This window comes from Danio rerio, chromosome 20 (assembly GCF_049306965.1).
Source record: "Danio rerio strain Tuebingen ecotype United States chromosome 20, GRCz12tu, whole genome shotgun sequence".
NCBI lineage: Eukaryota > Metazoa > Chordata > Actinopteri > Cypriniformes > Danionidae > Danio > Danio rerio.
In genome coordinates this window covers 2,062,501-2,080,000 of record NC_133195.1, presented here as the reverse complement: position 1 = coordinate 2,080,000, position 17,500 = coordinate 2,062,501, and the positions used below count along the sequence as shown (strand labels likewise).

At 42.1% G+C, this 17,500-nt stretch overlaps 1 protein-coding gene across 9 annotated transcripts in view; it reads right to left on the bottom strand.

Annotated features, from left to right (window-relative positions):
* lama2 (laminin, alpha 2) overlaps nt 1-17,500 on the bottom strand; it is a 389,595-nt gene that overhangs the window by 155,922 nt on the left and 216,173 nt on the right. For 8 of the 9 annotated variants that reach the window (XM_073932092.1, XM_073932093.1, XM_073932094.1 and 5 more), the window contains 11 exon segments: nt 17,252-17,434; nt 13,532-13,686; nt 11,257-11,400; nt 10,569-10,702; nt 7,660-7,819; nt 7,195-7,319; nt 5,404-5,566; nt 3,930-4,074; nt 3,120-3,258; nt 1,251-1,371; nt 1-150 (listed from right to left, as the gene is read on the bottom strand). The exon segment at nt 1-150 is cut by the window's left edge and continues 63 nt beyond it. The exons of the other annotated variant lie outside the window; for it this stretch is intronic. In XM_073932092.1, coding sequence (XP_073788193.1) covers nt 1-150; nt 1,251-1,371; nt 3,120-3,258; nt 3,930-4,074; nt 5,404-5,566; nt 7,195-7,319; nt 7,660-7,819; nt 10,569-10,702; nt 11,257-11,400; nt 13,532-13,686; nt 17,252-17,434 — 1,619 coding nt within the window. 9 annotated transcript variants of the gene reach the window in all.

Here is a 17,500-nt window from a genome sequence, read left to right as displayed (position 1 = left end):
CGTCATGGAGGTCAGTCCTCCTCTGCCGAACAGTATCAGCCCGTCTTCACTCCTGGTGCTGAAGGAGAGCGAGATCTCCGAGCCCACGGCAAATGACACCGGATTCAGCTCCATAAACCCGGCCCGTGGGAAACTCACTGTGTGCAGATTCTGACACACCAGAGGAAAAGAAACACAAACACATAAACACAAACAAGTCTGATCAGTGTGGAGGCTGCTGGATTAGATTGATGCATTCAGAAACACACATATTTATCACTTTATTTATCTGTTTTACAGAACCCGCCCCAAATGACTAATAGCCCTGCCCTAAATGACTGATAGCCATCCCCTAAAAGTACTAATAGCTCCACCCTAAGTGGCTGATAACTTGGCCCCAAATGATAGATAGCCCTGCCCTAAAGCACTAAAAGCTCCGCCCTAAAGCACTAAAAGCTCCGCCCTAAAGCATTAAAAGCTCCGCCCTAAAGGACTGAAAGCTCCCCCCCTAAATGATTGATAGCCCTGCTCTAAAAGGACCAATAGCTTCACCTTAAATAACTGATAGCCCCGCCTCAAATACCATATAGCCCCGCCCTAAAGCACTGACAGCTCCACCTCAAATGACTGATAGCCTTGGACTAAAAGGACTGATAGCTCCGCCCTAAGTTATTGATAGCTCCGCCCTAAAGCGCTGAAAGCTCCGCCCTAAAACACTGATAGCCCTGCCCCAAATGACTGATAGCTCTGCTAAAATGATTAATATCTCTGTCATAAATGACTGAAAGCCCCACCCTAAAGAACTGAAAGCTCCGCCCTAAAGCACTGAAAGCACTGCCCCAAATTACTGATAGCTCCGCCCTAAAGCACTGAAAGCTCTCCCTAAATAGACTGATAGCCCTGCCCTAAATTACTGATAGCCCCGTTCCAATGAAAGGTTAGCTCCGCCCTAAAGAACTAAAAACTCTCCCCTTAAGCACTGAAAGCACGGCCCTAAATGACTGATAGCTCCGCCCTAAATGATTGATAATCGTGCCCTAATTGACAGATAGCCCTGCCCTAAAGCACTGAAAGCTTCGCCTTGAAGGACTGAAAGCACTCCCCTAAAGGACTGACAGCCCCGGCCTAAATGGTGGATAGCCCCGCTCTAAAGGCCTTCCATGTGACCAGAAGTGAAGAAGTGGGAAGCAAGGTTATGGTATTTTATTTTACAAAATAACGCATGTTGTCTTCAGGGAGGGAGATAATAATAATCAGTTGTCTAACTGTACCTCAATGGAGCAGCCTTTGGTCAGTCCTGTGTAATCTGGACTGCTCAGCAGATTATATGGCGTTCGGGAGACCTCGATATCCTTCATACAGCCAGAAAACCTCTTCAAAACCACCTCTGACCTGCAGAAAGATGTAAAACAAAGAAACTCATCCAATCAACAGGCTTAAGATTACATTGCAGAAATTCAAATCCACAAGCTCCGTGTACAGGGATGGCAGCTAGCATTCTGCAACTCTCACATGGTCGCCCATTGAAACTAAGCAGGGCTGTGCCCAGTCAGTACCTGGATGGGAGACCACATGGGAAACTATGTTGGAAAGCAGGGGGCACCCAACCTGCAATCTGTGTGGGTCCTAATGCCCCAGTATAGTGACAGGGACTCTATACTGCTCAGTGAGCGCCGTCTTTCACATGAGATGAGGTCCCGACTTTCTGTAGGCATTAACTTTGGGGTTTAACCCTGACATCATGGCCAAATTTGCCCACAGGCCTGTGTCCATCATGGCCTCCTAACCATCCCCATATCATAAATGGCTTCATCACTCTGTCTCCTCTCCACCAATCAGCTGGTGTGCGGTCTGCCACAATATGGCAGCTATCCTTTTTCTCATGACACAATTTTTTTTTTAACCTCTCAGGTTTTGCAATGTCCTGAATTTTCATTGCCAATCTTAAGCCAATTGTAATCGTTTAAGCCTTCTTTCCGCTGTACATGACAAGCGATAAACCGGAAGTCAACCATTTCCATTGGAGAGTAGTCCAGGAGCTGCGTGGATATCCGTTCATCTACGTGTGCGGAAAATTCGGATGCACGACAAAATTGAAAATTCTCTGCGACTGCCACAAGGGGGCGTATTCCGACAGTCGTGTCCGTGGCTGCATCCGAAACCGCCTACTACTCAGTAGGTACTGCATTTGAATTTAAACATACTACTCGGCCGTTAGAAATGTACGTTCTATACAGAAATGGGAGCAGTATGAATGGAAGTCGGACTTACTACATCCGCCATTTTGTCATGGTCACATGACCTACCTGCGTCAGTTGCGTCGCTTTACTCCCATTCATGAATTCTCTCACGAGGCATCATGGGAGAGCGCAGCATGCATGGGATGCGCACTTCAGAATCTCGCCGGAAGTAGTCATCCGGGTACTCCTCGCATACTGATTTTCCAATTCTATGAATTCAGACATACTACTCGGCTCACACATGGATTTTAGCGTACTGTATAGTATGAATGTACGTGGTTTCCGACGCAGCCCAAATGTCGTGTGCAGTGGAAAGGTAGCTTTAAATTGGTTCAATTTGGAATTTCCTCAACCAACGCAGAGCCTGGGGGACCAGAGTGAGTGCTCCGACTTAGCCCCCCCCCGATCCCCAAAACATATTTCTAAAAGTGCTGTTGACTTGAAATTTTCGTCAGATGTCAGAAACAACTAGATTTATCCATACATACAAACAAAACAAATCTAGTTTGAAATTAAGTTGTGCGTAAAAAGCTTAAATGACACAGGGAAAAGGTATTGAACACATGAGGAAAGCAAGGAGTAAATATGCATGGAAAGCCCAGTCAGCAGCTGAAATCTCTCAGTATTATCTTCAATAAAGAATATCTGCTTCAACACCTACATTACCAGATGATGGAAATTAAGACCAGGGTGGATATTTCAGCAACACAATGATCACAAAAACTCTCAGCTGTGTTCAGAAAAGAAAATAAAGCTGCTAGAATGGCTCAGCCAATCACCTGACTGAATGCGTTGAAAATAAGACTCAAGATCAGAAGTAAGATGCCAGTAAGTTACTGTAAATCCTACAGGAGATGGTTAACTGTAAATGATGCTTCTCCACTATACACTTCTCCACACCTGTATTTTCCAGCTTTGGGCAATCCTCCGAAAAATATGCGCTCGTTGTCTCGCAGGTTAAGGCCTGTAGCGCCCCCTGGTGACGCCATCAGCAGCCGCTCATTCTCATTAGTGTCCATGTTGACGATGGTGATGGTGGCTGATCACACAGGAAAGAGGAAGAGGAATTACAGACGCTTGTAAGACATTCTCACACTGATACTGACCTGGAGTCAAAAAGGCTGATTAATGCTAAAACCATGCTAGTTACATGCTAATTCATGATAACAACATGATAATTCATGCTAGAATCATGCTAACAACATGCTAATTCATGTTGAAATCATGCTAACAAAAAGTTGATTCAAGCTGGAATCACATTAACAAAATGCTAATTCATGCTCCAAACATGCAAACAGCATGCTAATGTATGTAAAAAACATGTTAACAAAATGCTAATTTATGCTAAATACATGCAAATTTATGCTAAAACATGTTCGAAACATGCTAAATAATGTTGAAAACATGTTAACAATGTGCTGATTCATGTTGGAATCATGCTAACAACATGCTAATTTATGTTAGAAACATATTAACAACATGGTAATTCATACTAGAAACATGCTACATATCTCAAGCCACCATAAAGTTATTCCCCAAATTTATTATCTAGTTGACATATAAACCACTGTTCTGATGTTTTCTGAACACACACATGCTAACAGTATTGCATGTCTCCTTAAAGTTAAAACACACACTCGGGTGTGTATCGTTATGTGTGCAGGTAAGTGACGCGTGTGAAGAAAAAGAGTTTTGTTGTGATCTCTGTACCTTCTTTCTTCATGCGGGACATGGTGAAGGACTTCCACTTGCCGTCATTATAGCGTTTATCACTGATGATGGAGCCGGTGCCAGAGCCCAGATCATAACTCACTTTCACCCTGCCATCACTCAGTTCAGCACTCATGAAGTCTTTCTGCTCACACACACACACACACACACACACACACACACACACACACACACACACACACACACACACACACACACACACACACACACACACACACACACAAATATACAAATGAGTGACTGAAAGAATGAGTGGATGAATGAATGAATGAATGAATGGTTAAAATAATGACTTGATGGATGGATGAAGGAATATTTGAATGAATGGACGGATGAATGAGTGAATGAATGGATGATATAATGATTAAGTGAGTGTGTGTGTTAATGAATGAATGAATAAATGAGTGAGAGAGTGAATGAATGGATGGCTGTATGAGTGAGTGGATAGATGGATGAATAAAAAATACAAATGGATGAATGAAAGGATGATTGAGTTATGGCATGAATGAGTAAGTGGGTGAATAAATAAATTAATTGATGAATGAATGAGTGAGTGAGTGAGTGAGTAAGCGGATGGAAAGGTGGGTGAGTGGCTGGATGAATGGGTGAGTGGATAGATGAATGAATAAAAGAGTAAGTGAGTGAACGAATGATTGAATGAGTGGATGGATGAATGAATGAATGAATGAATGAATGAATGAATAAATGAGTGGATGGGTGAGTGAGTAAAGGAGAGACCGATGGTTGGGTGAGTGGCTGGATAAATGGGTGAGTGGATGGATGAATAAATAGATGAATTAATGAGTGAGTGGGTGAACGAACAAATGAGTGAGGGAGTGGATGGATGAATGATTGAATGAATGGATGAAAAAAATGAGTGAATGAATGAATGAACAAATGAATGAGTGAGTAAATGAATGAATATACATTGTCAACATTTGAAGTGGATCAAAAAGTATGGTCAAAATTGTCCAAGAAAAGACAAGAATGTTTGTTGTTCAATAGTTTTAGATAATTACATTTTTGATTGACTTCAAATGTTGACAAATCTGACCAATCAAATGCTCTTTAGTATCTGACATGCACCGCCCCCTTCTTCTCATTGGCTTTTCAATTGATTCCGTTTAGCTTTACCATTTCACTGTGAAAAAAAAACTAAACACCATTGGCTGTTTTTTTTAAGGGGGGGGGGGGGGGGGTACTCTATGCCCTTCCCTCTCTTCATGATTCTGTTGAGATTGTCTAACGTCCAATAAAAAGGCAGATTTCACGAGAACGTTAAATTAAACAGCCAATACTATAGTCAGATCAAGGTTTTGTGTCTAATAGTTTATTTTTGTGGCAAGCAGTAATAAGCAGGATAATGTACATCCAGCCGGCGGTAAATCATTGGCGGGTGTTTCACCAAACCCTTGAGCATGTGTGTGTGTGTGCGGTATAAGTGTGCTGTTACCATGTCTTTGGTGGCGAAGTACATGATGACGGAGTGTGTGGAGAAGGTGCGAAACTTGAACATGACAGTGGAGACATTTGGGTTCCACCTGGTGGGGCGACTGACGGACGCATAACCATCTCCATCAAACTGAACCGTTCCTTCAGTGTCTGCAGGCTGAGGACTAAACACACACACACACATGTACAGAAGTGTATTTTCCCATCTTAGTGAGGACATAGCACAGATTTTCAATTTATATCAAGCTAATGGTATTTTTATGCCCTAAACAAACATTTTAGATACTAACAAATACACTTTTTTAAATAGGGAGAACCAGAAAAATGTCAACACTACTGGGCTCTTTTGATATTTCACTTTACTGTAGGATGTACAGGGTGTGCCATTTATATGGAGACACCTTAATAAAATGGGAATGGTTGGTGATATTAGCGTCCTGTTTGTGGCACATTAGTATATGTGAGGGGGGCAAACATTTCAAGATGGGTGGTGACCATAGTGGCCATTTTGAAGTCGGCCATATTGGATCCAACCTTTGTTTTTTCAATAGGAAGAGGGTCATGTGACACGTCAAACTTACAGGGAATTTCACAAGAAAAACAATGGCGTGCTTGGTTTTAACGTAACTTTATTATTTCATGAGTCATTTACAAGTTTCTGACCACTTATAAAATGTGTTCAATGTGCTGCCCATTGTGTTGGATTGTCAATGCAACCCTCTTCTCCCACTCTTCAGACACTGATAGCAACACCGCAGGAGAAATGCCAGCACTGGCTTCCAGTATCCGTAGTTTCAGGTGCTGCACATCTTGCATCTTCACACCATAGACAATTGCCTTCAGATGACCCCAAAGATAAAAGTCTAAGGGGGTCAGATCGGGAGACCTTGGTGGTTTTTCAACTGGCCCACGACAACCAATACACTTTTCAGGAAACTGTTCATCTAGGAATGCTCGGACCTGACACCCTGCATTATCTTGCTGGAAAAACTCAGGGAGCGTGCCGGCTTCAGTGCATAAAGAGGGAAACACATCATCATGTTGCATTGTCAAATACCCAGTGGCCTTGAGGTTTCCATTGATAAAGAATGGCCACACTATCTGTGTTGTCTATGGTGTGAAGATACAAGATGTGCAGCACCTGAAACTACGGATACTGGAAGCCTGTGTTGGCATTTCTCCTGTGGTGTTGCTATTAGTGTGTGAAGAGTGGGAGAAGTGGCAATCCAACACAATGGGCAGCACATTGAACACATTTTATAATGAAAGAATAAAGTTACGTTAAAACCAAGCACACCATTGTTTTTCTTGAATAATTTCCAATAAGTTTGACGTGTCACATGACCCTCTTTCTATTGAAAAAACAAAAGTTGGATCCAATATGGCCGACTTTAAAATGGCCACCATGGTCACCACCCATCTTGAAATGTTTGGCCCCTCACATATACTAATGTGCCACAAACAGGACGCTAATATCACCAACCATTCCCATTTTATTAAGGTGTATCAATATAAATGGCCCACCCTGTACATCATACTGCTTTTTGCTCTCATTACACATACATGTATGCACACAAATGCACATACACACTGACACACACAATCATGCAGACACACAAACAAAGACATGCACACACCTACATACACGTGTGCACAAATACATACACACCTACAGACACATGCAAACACAAACCTATTTACACTGACTCATATACACACACAAGCACACATACATGCACACAAGAAGACACACACACACTCAAGCATGTTGTTTGGTGTGTTGTTGGCTCACCTGACAACACATCCAGCACAGTCCCCGTCTCTCTCTCTGTAGTTCCAGAGGCCGATGGGCTTTCCATCCAGAGACGTCTCACCCATACAGCCTGAGAATGTGGTGGTTTTCACAGCATCTGCTTTCTACACACACACACACACACACACACACACAGACACGTATACACAAAGAACTGAAATGTATTTCACATTTGCACAAATTTTTTAAATAAATATTTAAGACACACTGACACCGTGGTACTTTTTAATTTTAACAGGACATGGCTTGAGCTGTAGTAAAAATGCAATATCACAATCACAACACAGCGGTATGGCTGTATATCAGCACTGCTGTGATTACCTACAGCACTCGGCCTGCAGTGCTGATACACTATCGCAGTGTTATGAGTGTGATATTGCTCATGTATGTGTACTGGAAAACTAAACACGAATGAAGCAGAGCTGTGGATTGCTGTAGTCTCACCTTCACTGATCCCAGCATGCCTCCGACAAACAGGTAAGCGTTCTGGTCCACGTCCAGCACAGTGTAGGTCTCCGGTGCTTTTGCACTTCTGAGTGAAGGTAAGATGCCTGTTTTGGGTCCCTCGAGCGCACGGACTGAGATACTGCCGTTCAGACCAATACTGCACAACAGTAAGACCAATGCTTAATCATATAATAGAATAATAGCAATACCGGACAACACCAACAGGACAATAGAGTGGAGGAACTATGACATCAATTTGTATGCAAAAACCAGGAAGCAAATTAGCCGCGAGTTTTAGCCGTTCCGGTTTCCTCGTCCCAAAGTCAATGGGTTTTTTGAATGGGGTTTCAGTAAAATCACTTAAATAAGATTCGTAGCTAACACAAACTCAAGATACTTTCACGCTTTCTTCTACGACATAAATTACATCAGTTAAAGCACACTCTTGATTTTTTAAATCGGTTATGCTTCTTTAAAAAGACTATCAAGTTGCTAAATGGGACTACAGGCGGTGTCGGAGACATTATACGTCATCGAGCTGATCTGGTCAGGAGCGCAGCTCGCTTGTGTTGGGTGTTTGGATTTGTCTGTGATTTAAGTATTTGCATGAATAGTTTTATAGTTGGGCGGGGCAGTGGCGCAGTAGGTAGTTCTGTCGCCTCACAGCAAGAAGGTCGCTGGTTCGAACCTCGGCTCAGTTGGCGTTTCTGTGTGGAGTTTGCATGTGCTCCCTGTGTTCGCGTGGGTTTCCCCCACAGTCCAAAGACATGCGGTGCAGGTGAATTGGGTAGGCTAAATTGTCCGTAGTGAATGATGCTGTGTTCACACCAGACGCGGAACGCGCGGATAAATTGCGCTATTTCCGCGTAAAAAAATTTTTCCGCGAACATTTGAGGTTACTTGCTTCATTCGTGCGTCAAACCTCGCTTCATTCGCGTGTCAGAACAGACGCGGATTTGCGTGATGGGCAGGGCTTCTGTCAGCCCGAAGACTCTAGCTTCATAGCTAAATGGCTAACATGGATTTTATGAAGAAAATAACAGTGTTTATGTGCTTTATGAAGACTGAAAAACATCGTTGATACGTTTAGGACCGTGTCTGAGTCCACTACATGCTTTCAGAGGTGCATCCAGCTCTTTAAGCTCATAAACTCCTCCAGAAACTTAACTTGGATGATGGAGGCTTTCAGCGGTGCTTCTGACTGAGCCAAGCCGAGTTTGATGACAACAGGTTCTACGTCACAATCACGCCCCCACAAGGGCATGCTTCTGATTGGTTAACGCGGCGCGAATGTACGCTCAAGTTTAGATTTTCGAACTCGAGAGATTCGCGCAAAACGCTTGTTAAGCACGTCAAACGGGCAAAACGCTCAATTCGCCCCGCGCCATTCACGTAATTTGAGTTCACTGTAGAGTTTAAACATTACATTTTATTACATTGTTTAACTTTTATATTGTTGTTCTATCCAGTTTTGTTGTATTTTGAAACTACTGCTATTCAGCAATGTTTAAACTTTACTGTAATTTTACATTTTAGAAAAGATGAAGCATGAATAGTCCTCACTTTAGATTAGGTCACAAAACTGCATGAAGTTGAGTTAATAAAGCATTTATAACATATTAGTTAACTATTAGTATATGCCTGAATAATAAGACATATAAACGTTGATTTCAATAGCTTATTAATCATTTACTAACTCATTCTGAATGATCCTAAAAACCCTCAACTACTCTTAAATACAAATGGCTTGTAAATAATGCGATAATTAATTTAGTAATGAAAAATAAATCATTTATGAAGTATGAAAATACAATTATTAAGCACATTTTAAATATGGTTATAAGTCAAGAACAGAGCATTTGTAGCTGCAGTTATAAACTGCTTACTAACGTTTATTAATGTAGAGTTAATGCTTAACGGATAATGTAATGTAATGTAATGTGTATTATTATAGCGCATTTATTGTGTACAGCCATACACCCAAAGCGCTTCACAATCATGAGGGGGGGGGGTCTCTCCACACCACCACCAGTGTGCGGCATCCACTTGGATGATGCGACGGCTGCCACAGGACAACGGCGCCAGTGCGCTCACCACACACCAGCTATTGGTGGAGTGGAGGGACAGTGATAGAGCCAATTCGGTGGAGAGGGGATGATTGGGAGGCCATGATCGTAAGGGCCGATAGAGGGACTTTGGCCAGGACACCGGGGTTACACCCCTGCTCTTTCACGAGAAGTGCCTTGGGATTTTTAATGACCACAGAGAGTCAGGACCTCGGTTTAACGTCTCATCCGAAAGACGGCGCTCAATGAATTCGTCTATTTGCTAATGCTTAATAAATGATTTATAGTGTGTAGTTATTATAAAGTGTTACCCTGATTTCTTTTGTCTTTGCCATGATGACTGTACAGATATTTGACTAGATATTTAGTAAGATACTAGTGTTCAGCTTAAAGTGACAGTAAAAGGTTTAACTTAGCTTCGATTAATTGGGCAAGACATTGTAAAATGAGTGTTTGTTCTGTAGACAATTGAAAACAAATATTGCTTAAGGTGGCTAATAATATTGACCTTAAAATGCTTTAAAAAGCTGCTTTTATTCTAGACGAAATAGAACAAATAAGACTTTCTCCAGAAGAAAAGATAGGAAATGCTGTGAAAAATCCTTGCTCTGTTAAACTTTATTTGTGAAATAATCGAAAAAGAAAAATATATTAAAATGGAGGGTGAATAACTCTGACTTCAACCATATTTGGAAAAGAATAAAAATTTCACCAGAGGGTGAATATACGGTATCTTGTTTTATGGATGGCTAATGGATGATAAAACGCTGAATGAACATGTGTGAATGATTTGCAGCGGTGCAGTTTTCAGCTCATGCTGTGTGTGACCTCTTGAATTACCGTGAGGCTTCGATTCGGTGCCAGTTTCCATCGTTGATGATCAGATCTGGATATTCCACTCGGCCGACCCCTGACCCCACATCCCACAGGAAGTTCACCTTCCCCTTACGCATCTCGATGGCCAAGAAATCCACCTACACACACACACACAATCAGTGAATGCAGCGCTACACAAACAGGACTTCTTGAGCTCTAATTATTTCTTTCTCTTAGCCTCGGGCAGCAGATGTTTATAAGCGGGTGTGGAGGAAAATGCTGTCATCGACTCCAGAGCAAACCTGTATTTTACCATTCTGTCCTCTTTAAAGGGGTGGTCCAGGGTGTATTTTTAAGGCTTGGTTGTGTTTATGGGGTGCAAAACAATGTGTGCTCATGCTTCATTTGTAGAAAATCACCTTATTTTTTTGATTATATACTGCTACTCAGCTAACATATTTACAAATATCAGACAAATTGAATAAACCAAAATAGCCGTAGTGTTAAAGAGTGTGTATGGGTGTTTCCCAGTACTGGGTTGCAGCTGGAAGGGCATCCGCTGTGTAAAACATATGCTGGAATATTTGGCGGTTCATTGCGCTGTGGCGGCCCCTGATGAACAAAGGGACTAAGCTGAAGGAAAATGTTGAATGAATGTTGACAGTGTACTGCAGAGCTGTGTACACCTGAATCTGAACAGTTTGACACTCACGTATTTGGCGGATCCCAGGTAGAAGAGCAGGTTATCGGCAGCGAGGGTCTTGAGGTGGAGGATGATGGTGTTGTAGCGGCCCTTCTTGATCTCTGGCCGGTAGGTGCGGATGCAGTCTCCACCGGACGACACAGACACCTTAATCTGCGGTTCACAGGACATGCTTAACATTGTTAACACCACACAAAAATGAAGTCTGATGGCCCGATTTCATAGATATATACACTAGATATCGCATAGGGACCCTGAGCATGCGTCAATAGCGCCGCCACATTGGTACAGTGCTCCCAGGACAAGTGTCATTCAACCGCACAGTGTTATTACGTGAAGATGCACTTTAGCGCTGTCTACGAGTGTAGTAACGAGCAAACAAAGAAAACAAAGCACAAAGGCAGAACATTTCATAGGTAAGATTAAAAAATTTTTCTGTTTTTGGATGTTCTGAACTTTTGTGCTAATCAGGTAACGTTATTGATGATAACAGTCACTTACTGCATTCACCATAAGGTAAAGCAGCTCCAACTCGCACTAAACACTCGGCTTATGCTAGTTTTGTTGAATAAAATCAGCAAACAATGCAAAAGAAATGACAACGAGATGCTGCGCTGCCAGAAACTTGTATTATTGTCGGCTAACGTTAGTGAAAGAGTCGTTCGGGGGATTCATTCACAAACGAATCGCTCCCTCCGTCAGTATGAGAAGTGAAAGCAGGAGAGGAGCTGTGTTCAGGACATGATTAGATCAAATTTAACAGGGAGGGTGGATAGTACATTTCTGTACACACAAACACAAGGTTTTTGTCAGGAATGCCCGTGCGGTCACTGATCCATCAATGTAGAAAAGTGATGTAAAATTATAATTTTCGTAATTAGAAAAGAAAAATTACATACTAACATCCAGGAAAACTCCCGATCACAGATATATGTGTATATGTGTATATCTCTGGCTTTGCATGGCCACAGTCCTCCACTGTACCTTGGTCCCGCATTCATTTCAAAGGAGCACTACCTTGTACCAAGATGGCGGCGCTATTGACGCATTCCGTCCAATAGACAACAATAGGCCAGGCGACATCTAATGTAAATATCTATGGCCCGTTTCCACTGAGTGGTACGGTACGGTTTGGTTTTATGGCCGTTTCCACTGTCAAAAAGCGTACCGAACCAAACTGTACCGTACCACGTTTTGCGGCACCCTTTCGAAAGGGTACCAAACGGGAGAAAGAGTACCAAAAGGTGGAGCTACACGCACAGCCGAACGCTGATTGGTTAGAGATATGCCACAAGCTCGTGGAGCTACACAGAATGTAAACAAAGGATACGCCATGTTTTTTTAATACAAAGCCGAGACATTACATGGAAATACTATATGCATAATAATGAGCCATGGATGACCCGGGCTCAGACAAACCTTGACTCCCAGCCTGACCAGCTAAGACCAGGCTGGAAATGGCTGGAAACCAGCCTGGAAGTGGCCAAACCCCCTCTAAAACGAGTCTGGTCGACCAGCTAAAACCAGCCAACCAGCCTAGGCTGGTTTAAGCTGGATTTTTCAGCAGGGGTAAAACGTGTAAAAAAAGAGAAGCCGTCAAAACACAGGAACAAAATTGTTTTAGCAACCTGAATCATGAACAAACTGCCATGTTTATCTTCGCCTTTTGGACTATTATGAACTGGGAATGACAGAATGACTCTCTAACAGAGCTTACATGTGCTGCTGAAGATTACAGACACAGATGAGAGGTCTGTGCAGACTCTGGGCAATATTGCGTGTGTTTTTGAACTCAAATAAGTACTAAATTATTGCTCTGTGTAGTTTTTCCATAATTAATAATATTTAGACGTTACAGTAGGCTATTTCGCACTGTCATTGATCTGCAGCTATAATCAACTTATGTTCATAGAAAAGTCAGTAATAAACATTTATAAACAAGTATTTATGTGTATAAAGTATCTGTTTTGTGAGCAGTGCTGCTCATTATGATATGTGAGCGACCCGTACAGCTTTACTGTAGACATTTATTTGAGCGAGCATGACGTCGACTGAAACTTTCTGTCGTACACCACGCCCACCAAAAGGCTACCCTTTGTGGTGGAAACGCAAGCCTGATAAAGGTGACCCGTACCGACCCGAACCGTACCCTACTGTACCAGTCAGTGGAAACGAGGCATGATTGTGTCCTCCAGAAACAGCAATAAAAAATATTGTGTGTTTTTATTTGTAGGGAAGCCTGTGGGTGTCAGTATTGTTCACAAGTGCTCAGCGCAGTACTCACAGAGTTGGCCTGCTTGCGTGCCTGGTTGATGAGTTCTTTAATCTGCGAGATGTTTTTCTTCAGGTTGTCCTGCAGCTCCTGAATGGGCTTCAGCTTCTCCATCAGCCTGTCGGCTTCATTCTCCAGATCCTTCACTTTGGCGCCTGCTGCATGAACTACAGACACCATCGCACACATTAAGCCCAGCAAACCAGAAATCCAGAGTCAAACACACATGGCATTAGAAACATGCTCCATAGCGTAGATGTAAATAGCTACGTTTCCATCCAAAGATGCCAATAAAAATGTAACATCACATAAAAGATTTGAGAATAAAGCAGCGTTTCCAGTCAATGAGAAACAAAAGAAAAGAAAATCATCACTTCCTGATAAACTGGAGCAAATATTGATCAGAGAAGTGTAGTTTAGTGTGTTTGGAGAAGCCACTGTGGTGTTTTGTTCTTCTGTAATAAATGAGTTGCGCCTCAGAAGACGAAGACATACGCAATGAATGCAATGCGGTGGCGTGAGACGTCTTTGGGAGCGCAGACAGATGCTCAAGACAGTTCTGGAGGGAGCAATAATAAAATTACACTGAAGCATGGTGATGACGAACTAAAGCTGTGTTCACATCACACGCAGAATGCGTAAATAAATCCTGCTATTCGCGTGTAAATAGAAGCGTGTACATTTTGAGTTTACTCCATTTGCGCGTCAAATTCACTGAGCAATAGACACGGATTCCCGTCATGGGCAGGGCTTCTGTCTGCCCGGTGACTCTAGCTTCATTGTTAAATGGCTAACATGAGTTTTATTGAGAGAATAACTGTGTTTATGTGCTTTTTGAAGGCTGAAAAACAGCGTCAATTTGTTTGGAGCCGTGTCTGAGTCCACTAGATCCTTTCAGAGGTGCGCCCAGCTCTGTGAGTTTATCAACTCCTTCAGAAACTTAACCTGGATGATGGAGGCTTTCAGCATTGCTTCTGACTGAGCTGAGCCCAGTTTGATGAACTGTTGTCGTGTGTGCAGGAGTATTTTCCCCCGAGACACCAACAACAGGCGCCACGTCATAATCACGCCCCCACATGAGTGAGCTCCTGATTAATTAATGCGGCGCGAATGTTCGCTGAAGTTCAAATTTTCGACCTCGAGCGTTTCGCGCTAAACGCGATTTGTGCGTTAAATGCGTCAATCACGCAAAACGATCAACTTGCGCCGCTTCATTCACGCTGCCAGGATGTCTATTCGTGTCTTTGCATTGACTTAACATGTAAATCACCCGCGATTGACACTTCTTCCGCATCTGGAGTAAACGCAGCATAACAGTCGTTACTTCTTTCTTATGTACTATAATTTTAATATTCAAACTATATTGTCATTTCCTGCTATTTATATTATTTGTTAAAACATAATCACATGATTATTTTTATGCACATGATGAAATTTATTCAGTAAATGTGTTTTGATCGTACAGTTGAAGTCAGAATTATTAGACCCCCTGTATATTTTCCTCAAATCCTGCTTAACGAAGGACACATTTCTAAACATATTAGTTTTAATAACCGATTTCTTTTATCTTTGCCATGATTACAGCACATAATATTTGAATAGATATTCTTCATGAGACTAGTATTCAGCTCAAAGTGACATTTCAAAGCTTAATTAGGTTAATTAGGCATGTTAGGGCTATTAGGCAAGTCATTGTAGAACAGTGGTTTATTTTTTAGACAATCCAAAAAAAATGTACACTACCTAACAAAAGTCTTGTGGCCTATCCAAGTTTTAGGAACAGCAAATAATAACTTGACTTCTAGTTGATCATTTGGTATCAGAAGTGGCTTATATGAAAGGCAAAGGCCTCTAGATGACACTTATTGGACCAAAATAAAATATGATCATGCCTTGATTGCTAATGATTTAATTAGGACAGTAAGATCTGACTCTGCTCAGACAAAAGTCTCATCACTGAACAGAAATAATGTCCAGTATAGAATATAAAGTCCTGCTGCAGTGGAGACAGAATGAATATTGTGTCTGACTCCATCATGAGCTTGGAGGACTGCATCCATACATCTCTGCACTGACTCACATCACTGATTAATAAAGTCATCTGGAATGAAGAAGAAAGCGTTCAGCAGGACTCCCAGAGCTCATCAAGATCCTTTGGATTCATCTTCAACACCTCCTCCTTCATCTTACCCCAGACATGCTCAATAATGTTCATGTCTGGTGACTGGGCTGGCCAATCCTGGAGCACCTTGACCGTTTTTGCTTTCAGGAGCTTTGATGTGGAGGCAGAAGTATGAGAAGGAGCGCTATCCTGCTGGAGAATTGTCCCTCTCCTGTGGTTTGTAATGGAATGGGCAGCACAAATGTCTTGATCCCTCAGGCTGTTGATGTTGATCTACTCTGCAGATCTCTCGCACGCCCCCATACTCAATGCAACCCCAAACCATGATTTCTCCTTCACCAAACTTGACTGATTTCTGTGAGAATCTTGGGTCCATGTGGGTTCCAGTAGGTCTTCTGCAGTATTAGTGATGATTGGGATGCAGCTCAACAGATGATTCATAGGAAAAATCCACCTTCTGACATTCCCAAATGATCTAGAAGTCAAGGTGTTATTTGTAGCTTTTACAGCTGGGATCCACAACAAGACTTTTGTCAGGTAGTGTATAGCTTAAGGCAGGGGTGCTCAAACTTAGTCCTGGAGGGCCGGTGTCCTGCATATTTTAGTGCCAACCCAATTAAACACAACTGAACCAGCTAATCAAGCTCTTTCTAGGTGTACTAGAAACTTCCAGGCAGGTGTGTTGAAGGAAGTTGGAGCTAAACCATGCAGGACAACGTGTTTGGACACCCCTAGCTTAAGGAGTCTAATAATGTTAGTATAAATAAATTAAAAACCGCTTTTATTCTAGCTGAAATAAAATAAATAAGCATTTCTACACAAGAAAAAATGTTTCAGGTAATACTGTGAATAATTTCTTTCTCAAATAAACATTGTTTGGGAAATATTTGAAAAAGATAATAGACTACTAACGTTGACTTTAGCTGTTGTTTACTTGCATCAAATAAAAAGTTGATCTTATTTAGATGTGTATAATTAAAATGCATACACATACAGTATTAATGTTTCCATCAATATTTTTTTGTTGGGATAGTCCAAAACATGCATATAAACGGGTGGATGGAAACACAGCTAATGACGGAGAATGAAAGGCTCTAAAACAAGAGAGAGACTAGAAAGGAATTCTCAAAGCAGGGAGAGAAAAAGGGACATGTTATATATCTGTCATTTGCAGCGTAGGAAGCCAAAGACACGGAGCTGTTATTTCAAAAGAGAAGATGAGAAGGGGGGGAAAAAAACGCCAGAGTTTCCATCTGTAATTAGCTAAAGCGCTCATTAGGATAACAAGCTTAGTGAAGCTTTCAGAGGCTGCGTTTAATCCTGTCGGCCTGAAACAAAGAAGGGAGAAACGGCACGGTGGGAAAACACACTCTCTCTCTCTGTGCATGCATTAAAGCACCATGCTGGAGCCTCGGGGAACCATTCACTCAGATGAAAGAAGGAGATCGTGTATACATACTTATTGCTGTTGACGTTCAAAATCAAATGAGGGGAGGGGGAAAAATAGGAAACAAGCATTTAAGTGATCTTGTAACACCAACATTTCAATTAAGCAATCAAATCCTGATGAAGCATGCAGCTGTTTGTCTCTACAGCGAGGGCTTTCGTACTGTTTTTCTCGGGGTCTTTGATCAGGTTGTTGGTTTTCCTGACGTCGTCCTCCAGCTTGTCGTAGTTTTTCTTCAAGCCCATCAGGTTGAGGTTCATGTCCTTCAGCCGATTCAGGACGTCCAGCGCCGTGTCGTTGGCTTCGGCCGCCTTCAGCTTAGTAGCCTGGATCTTCAGCGCCATATCTACCATCATACACAACACAAGGATGCCAGATTAATAAAAAACACTGTGCTTACTGTAAAAAGACT